Source organism: Penaeus monodon, chromosome 35 (genome assembly GCF_015228065.2).
Source record: "Penaeus monodon isolate SGIC_2016 chromosome 35, NSTDA_Pmon_1, whole genome shotgun sequence".
NCBI lineage: Eukaryota > Metazoa > Arthropoda > Malacostraca > Decapoda > Penaeidae > Penaeus > Penaeus monodon.
The window spans coordinates 4,244,786-4,252,285 of record NC_051420.1 but is presented as its reverse complement, the minus strand read 5'-3'; the positions used below and the strand labels follow the sequence as shown (position 1 = coordinate 4,252,285).

The window sequence follows — 7,500 nt, the reverse complement described above, 5'->3', positions numbered from 1 at the left end:
CTTCCTCCCCCAAAAATTCCCCCCCATTTTGCTCTCAAAATGGCCCTTTCCCCCTCTCTCCCCCTCACTCTCCCACTCAAACCCTTTTCCCTCCCCCCGCCAAAATTTTTCCCCCCACCCTTTTTCTCCTTTTAAAATTTTTCCCCTCCGTTTCCCCCCTTCATTTTCCCCTTTCCCCTTCTCCTCCTCTTCCCCCTTTTCTGCTCTCCTCCTCCCTCCTCCTTCCCCTCCCACCCCTTTCCCCCCCCCTTTTTCCCCCCCCCCCCCATTTTCCCCCCCCTTTACTCCTTCCCCCCCCTCCCAATTTTCCCTTTAAACCCCCCTCCCCCGCCCCCCCCCCCCCCGGGCGATATACAAACCCCCCCCCGGGCCCCCAAAACCCCCCCCCCCCCCACCCAAACGCTTTAACCTCCCCAATTATTTGAATAACCGTTTGAAAACGGGAAAGGGCTATAAAACGGTTTTTGTTTTTTTAAACCAATTTATCACTTCAGAGAGAGAGAAGAGAGAGGAGAGAGAGAGGGGGGAAAAGGGGGGGAAAGGGGGGGGAGGGGCCCCCAGAGGAGAGAGAGGAGAGAGAGGAGAGAGAAGAGAGGAGAGAGAGGGGGAGAAAGGGAGGGGATTAAAAGAGAGGGGGAGAGGGGGAAAAAGAGGGTAGAGAGAGATAGATGATAGTAAAATAGAGAAAGAGAGAGAGGGAGAGAGAAAGATAGAGTAGAGAGAGGGGAGAGAGAATAGATAGATAGGGTAGATAGAGAGAGAGAGAGAGGAAGGGGGAGGGGGAGGGGGAAAATAAAAGAGAGAGAGAGAAAAAGGGGAGAGAAAGGAGAGTGGGGGTTGAGGGGGAGGGGAGAAAAAGAGAGGAGAGAGGGAGAAAGGGAAAAAAGGAAAAAGAGAGAGGGGGAGGAGAAAAAAAAGAGAGAGAGAGGAGGGGGAAAGAAAAATAAAGGGGGGGAGGAAAAAAAGAGAGAGGGGGAAGAGGGGGAGAGAAGGGGGAGAATTTGGGGAGAGAAAAGGAGAGAGAGAAGAGGAGAGGAGAGGGAGAGGGTAGGGGAAAATAGGAGAGAAAAAAGAGATAGATAGATAGAGAGAGAAAGGGGAGAGAGAGGGGAGGGGGGTGGGGAGGGAGAAGGGGGATGAGAGAGGGCGGGGAGAGAGGGGGAGAGGGGAGAGAGAGGGGAAAAAAGAAAAGAGGGGAGAAAGGGGAGAGCCAGAGGGGGAGGAGGAGAGGGGATGATGAGAGAGAAAAGGGGTAGTGGGGAGCGAGAGGGGTTGAGAGAGGGGAGAGACGAAAAAACGGGAGGGGGAAAAAGGAGAGAGAGGATGAGAGAGGGGAGAGAAGGGGGGGGGAGGAGAGAGGAAGGGGGGGGGGAAAAAAAGAGGAAAAGAGAAGGGGGGGGGGAGGGAAAAAAAGAAAAGGGAGAGAGGGGGGAGGAGAGGGAGGAAAAAAGGAAAAAGAGAGAGAGGGGAGAGGGGACAGAGATAGAAAAGAGCGAGAGAGAAAGAGAGAGAGAGAGAGGGGGAGAGAGAGGGGAGAGGGGAATGGGAAAAGGGGAGAGAGGGGAGAGGGAGAAAAGAGAGAAGGAGGGGGGGGGAAAAAAGGGAGGAGAGGGGGGGGAAAAAAAAGAGAGAAAAGAGAAGAGAGGGGGAAAAGAGAAAAAGGGAGGGAGAGAGACAGAGTAGATAAAAAAGAAAAAGAGAAAAGAGGAGAGAGAGAAAGGGGGAGAGAGAGAGAGAGGGGGCTGGGGGCAAGGGGGAGGAAAAGGAAAAGGGGAAAAGCCGGGGGAGGGGACCAGAGAGAAAAAGGGGAGAGGGGAGAGAGAAGAAAGAAGAGAGGGGAAAAAAAGGAAAAAAAAGAAAGAAAGGGGGGGAGATAAATGAGAGCGAGGGGAGACGGGAAAAAAAGAAAACAGAAAAATTAGGAGGGGGAAAAGATAGAGAGGGAGAGAGAGAGAGAGGAGAGGGGAGAGAGGGGAGAGAGAGAGAGGGGGAGAGTAGAGAGATGGGGGGAGAGAGGGGAGAGAAGAGAGGAGGGGGGGGGGGGGGGAAAGGGGAAAAGAGAGAGGGAGAGATAGAGGAAAAAAAGGGAGAAACAGAGAATAGATTTGATAGAGAGAGAAAGGAGAGAGAGAGGGCGAGGGGAGGAGAGATGAGAGGGGAGAGAAAAGAAGGGGGAGAGAGGGGAGAGAGGGGAGAGGGGAGAGGGGGAGAGGAGAGAAAAAAAAGAAACAGAAAAAAAAGAGAAAAGAGGGGAGGGGGGGAGAAGGGGGAGAGATGGGGGAAGCGAGCGGAGGGGAGAAAAGGGGGGAATGAGGAGAAGGGGAAAGGGGAGAGAGTAGAGAGAGGGGATTAGGAGAGAGAGGGGGAGAGAGAAGGGGGGAGAAGAGAGAGGGAAAGGGGGGGGAGAAGAAAGAAAAAAGGGGAGAGAGAGGGGGGGAGGAAAAAAGGAAAAAAGGGGAGAGAGAGGAGAGGGAGAAATAAAAAAGGGGAAGAGGGGGGGGGGAGAAGAAGACAGAGGGGAAAATAGGGGGGGAAGGGGGAGGAAAAGAGAGAGAGAGAGGGGGGGGGGGGGAGGGGGGAAGGAAAAAGAGAAAAGAGAGAGAGAGAGGGGAGCGGGGAGGGGAGGAGGGGAAGAGGGGAGGGAAGAGAGAAAGGGAGAGAGAGAGAAGAGAGAGAAGGGGGGGGAAAGAGGGGGGAAAAAGGGGGGGAGAAAGAGGGGAGGAGAGAAAAAGAGGGGAGAGGGGGGAGAGGGGAGATAGAAGAGAGAAGATGAGAAAAAGAGAGAGAGAGGAGAGGGGAGAGGGGGAAAGGAGGAGAGAGAGAGGGGGGAGGAAAAGGGGAGAGAGAAAGAGAGAGAGAGACGGAGAAAGAAAGAGGGAGATAGAGAGAGGGAGGGGGGGACCGGGGAAAGAAAGATAGAAAATATAAAGGGGAGGGGGAGGGGGGATAGAGAGGGAGGGAGAAGACGGAGGAAAAAAAGAGGGGGAAAGAAGAGACGGAGGAGAGGAGAAAAGAAAGAAGGAAAAGAGAGGGGGAGAGGGGAGAAGGGGAGGTGAAGAGGAGAGAGAGAGGAAAGGGGAAAAGGGGAAGGAGAGGAGAAGAGGGGAAGGGGGGGAGAAGGAAAGGGGAAAGGGGGAGGGAAGGGGGGAGGGGGGGGAAAGGGGGGAGGGAAAGGGGGGAGGGGGGGAAAGGGGGGGAGGGAGGGAAGAGAGAGAGAGAGAGAGGACGATGGGAGCGGGGAGAGAGAGGAGGAAAAAGGGGGGGAGGGGAGAGAGGGGATGAGAAAAGAGGGGGGAAAAAAAAGAGGGGAGAAGAGAGAGGGGGGGAGAGAGAAAAGGAGAGGGAGGGAGGGAAAGAAAAGAGAGGAGAGGAGAAAGGGGAGGGGAGAGAGGGGGAGGGAAAAAAGAGAGGGGAGAGAGGGGCAAGGGGGGAGGGGAAAAGAGAAAAAGAAAAAAAAAAGAAGGGGAGAGGAGGAAAAGAGACTAAAAAAGGGGAAAAAAAAAAAAGATAGAAAGGGGAAAAGAGAGAAAGAGGGGGGGAGAGAGAGAGAAGGGGAGAGGAAAAGAGGGGGAAGAGAGGGGGGAGGGGAGAAGAGAGAGGGGGAAAAAAGAGAAAAGAGGGGAGAGAGGGGGAGAGAGGGGAAAAGGGGGGGGAAAGGGGGGAAAAAGAGGGGGAAAAAAAAAAAAAAAAAGGGAGAGAAGAGAGAAAGAGAGAGAAAAGGGGAAAAAACAAAAAAGAAAAAGAGGGAAAAAGAGAAGAGAAAAGAAGGAGAGAAGAGAGGGGAGGGGACCCAATTGGGGGAGAAAAGAAAAGAGAGAGGAGAGAAAGAAAAGGAGGGGGAGGAGGAGAGAGAGAGAGACCGGAGGGGAGAGAGAGAGAAAGGGGGGGAAAAAAGAAAGAGAAAAAAAGAGGGGGAGAAAAAAGGAGAGAGAGAGAATAGAGAGAGGAAAGAGGAAGGGAGAAAAGGGGGGGAAAAAGAGAGAGAGGGAGAGAGACAGAGAAATAGATAGAGAGGGGAAAAAAAGAGAGGAGAGAGAGAGAGAAAAGAGAGGAAGGGGGGAAGAGAGACGGAGAGGAGTGAGAGAGAAGGGGGAGAGAGGGGGAGAGAAGGGAGAGAGAGGAGAGAGGGGACGGAGGAAAAAAAAGAGAGAGAAGAGAGAAGGGGGGGGAAAAAAAGGAAAAAGGGAGAGGGGGGGAAAAAAAGGAAAAGAGAAGGGGGAGAGAGGAGCAAAAAGAGAGAGGGGGAAAAAGAGGAGGGGGAGAGAAAAGAAAAAGATGAGAGAGAAAAAAAAAAGGAGAGAGAGGAGGAGAGAGAGGAGGAGAAAGGGGGAGAGAGAGAGGAGAAGAGAGGGGAGAGGGGGGAAAAAAAAGAGGGGAGATAGAGACAGGGGGAGAGAAGAGGAGGGGAGAAAAAAAAGAGAGAGAAAACGAGAGGGGAGAGAAAAGAGGGGGGGAAAAGAAAAGGGCAAAGAGAGAGAGAGAAGAAAAAGAGAGATAGGATGAGAGAGGGGAAAAAGGGGAAAAGAGAGAAGAGGAGAGAGAAGAGAGGAGAAAAAAAAGAGAGAGAAGAGGGGGGGGAGATAGGGGGAGAGGAGGGAAGGGTAGAGAGAGGGGAGAGGGAGGGGAAAAGAGAGAGGAGAGGAGGGAAAAGAAAAAGAAAAAAAGAAGAGAGAGAGGAGAGAAAGAAAAAAAACAAGAAACCCAAAAAAAAAAAAGAATAAAAAAAAAAAAAAAAAAAAAAAAAGAGGAAAAGGGGAAAACCCCCCAAATAAAATAAGAGAAGATAAACCAAAAACCCAAGAGAAAGGATACAAAACAGGAAGGGGGGGGCCAAGAAGGATTAAAGGGGAAGGAGCAAAAATTTTAAAGGGCGGAGAGGGGTTAGGAAGAGGATGGGGTGTGGGAAAAGGAAAAAGGCGGGGGGGGGTGGGGGGGGGGGGGGTGGTGGGGTTTTTTGGGGGGGGGGGGTTTTTTGGGGGAGGGGGGGGGGGGGGTTTTGGGGTTTTTTTGGGGGGGAGTTTGGTTTTTTGGGGGGGGGGGGGGGGGGGGGGGGGGGGGGGGGGGGGGGGGGGGGGGGGGGGGGGGTTGTTGGGGGGGGGGGGGGTTGGGGTTTTTGGGGGGGGGGGGGGGGTTTGGGTTTTAGGGGTTTTTTTTTTTGGGGGGGGGGGGAAAAAAAAAAAAAAAAAAAAAAAAAAAAAACAAAAAAAAAAAAAAAAAAAAAAAAGAGAAGAGAAGAGAAAAGGAGAGAGGAGAAGAGAGAAGAGAGAGAGAGAGAGTAGGAAGAGACAAACAGCAAAAAAAAGAGAGAGAGAGAGAGAAAGCGACAAAACAAGAACCTCAAAACAAAACAAACAAACTAAAAAAAAAAAAAAAAAAAAAAACACACACGAGCCACCCCCCTACCCTACCCCTACCCTACGGCACCCCCCCCCTCCCCACCCACCCACCCACCACCATCCCCAACATCAAGAGAACAGCATAACCCACCCACAAAACCTCATTACTGACTTCAATAGACCCTACATACCAACATGGCACGCAACCAAGCCTTATAGCGCATACGCAACCCGGATCTATAATAACTTCATTATTTACAGGTCGGAGAGTAGGCGCTGTAGGCATAGAGGTATGGCGTGTCGCTGGTAATAAGGAAAACCCGCTTTTTGTTGTTGTGTGTTGGGTTTTTTGTTGGTTTGGTTGTTTTTGTGGTTTTGGTTGTTGTTTGGTGTTGTTGTTTTTGTTGTGGTTGTGTTGTTGTTGTGTTTGTTGTTGTTTGTTGTTGTTGTTTGTTTTGTGTTTTGTTTGTTGTTGTTTGTTTTGTTGTTGTTTGTTTTTTTTGTTTGTTTTTGTTGTTGTTGTTTTGTTGTGGTTTGGGTTGTTGTTGTGTTTTGTTGTTTGTGTTTGTTTTTGTTGTAGGTGGTGGTGGTGATGTTATCGTTATTATCATTGCTGATATAATTTTCGTTATCATAGTCATCATCTTCGTTATTATCATCAATATTAACATTATTATCATAAATAATATAATCATTTTCATTATTGTTACTATTATTACAATCATTATCATTATTATTGTTATTATTAAATCATTATCATCATTACTATCATTGTTATTATCATTATATTTTATTATAATTATTTATATTATTTTTTATCATAATTATTATTGCTCACCCCCCTCCCACTCACCCCCATCCCCCCACTCACCCCCCCATTCAACCCTCATTCACCCACCTCACCTCCTCCCCACTCACCCCCCTCTTCCCCATCCCCCCACTCACCCCCATCCCCCACTCACTCCCATCCCCCCACTCACCCCCTCCCACTCACCCTCCTCCCCCCACTCACTCACTCCCACTCACCACCTCCCACTCCCCCCCACTCACCCCCCCTCCACTCACTCCCCCACTCATTCACCCACCTCACCCCTCACTTACTCGTGCATAAGACTCAAAATCCACTTACGATATGAGGTAATTCCACCCGTATGTCACGGCCACGGCGTAGCCTGACATCTGTGTTGGCTCCCATGTTGTAGAAACTCCCGCAGTAGGGGCAGATCTGACGGAGGCGGCCGGCAGCTGGTTCCAAAGTCACTGGAGGGAGAGAGAGAGAGTGAGTGAGAATGAGAGTGAGAGAGAGAGATAGGGGGAGAGAGAGTGAGTGAGAATGAGAGTGAGAGAGAGAGATAGATAGATAGAGAGAGAGAGAGAGAGAGGAGAGAGAGAGAAGAGAGAGAGAGAGAGAGAGAGACAGGGGTGGGTGGGTGGGGGGATGTGTATGTGTGTGTGTGTGTATGTGTATGTATGAGAGATTAGGGAAGTTGTTGTAAAAAGTGGAATTTGAAAATGGTTGATGATTAAGTGATCATGATGGTGATGATGATAAAGATAATGATAATAATAATAATAATAATAATAATAATAATAATAATAATAATAATAATAATAATAAAATAATAATAATAATAATAATAATAATAACAATAATAATAATAATAATAATAATATGAATAAGAAAGACAACAGTGAGGGCAGTAACAAGAACAACAGAACAAAAGAACAATAACGATGTTCATGATGATATACATCACCAATGACAACATCTTAATAAGTCATCTATATCGGCATTTACATTATTGTTATGGATGCGAAGCTAAGATATCAATGTATAGCCACTTATTAATTAAGAGACATACTGCTATGACCTTCAGCCGGTGACCCTTTTTTCGGGAGTGACGAGGAGAAGGGGAGAGATGAATAATCAAGTTGAGAGAGAGAGAGAGAGAGAGAGAGAGAGGAGAGAGAGAGAGAGAGAGAGAGAGAGAGAGAGAGAGAGAGAGAGAGAGAGAGAGAGAGAGAGAGAGAGAGAGAGAGAGAGAGAGAGAGAGAGAGAGAGAGAGAGAGACAGGCAGACAAAGAAAGAGAGAGAGAGAGGGGGGGGAGACAGAATAAGGGGAAAAGGGATAAACAAATGAATAAAAGTGAGAATTATTGAATA

At 49.1% G+C, this 7,500-nt stretch overlaps 1 protein-coding gene across 1 annotated transcript in view; it reads right to left on the bottom strand.

Moving 5' to 3' along the window:
• LOC119595012 (probable E3 ubiquitin-protein ligase HECTD2) overlaps nt 1-7,500 on the bottom strand; it is a 67,421-nt gene that overhangs the window by 20,716 nt on the left and 39,205 nt on the right. Inside the window, exon 3 of the mRNA XM_037944143.1 lies at nt 6,466-6,596. Coding sequence (XP_037800071.1) covers nt 6,466-6,596 — 131 coding nt within the window. The remainder of the gene's footprint in view (nt 1-6,465; nt 6,597-7,500) is intronic.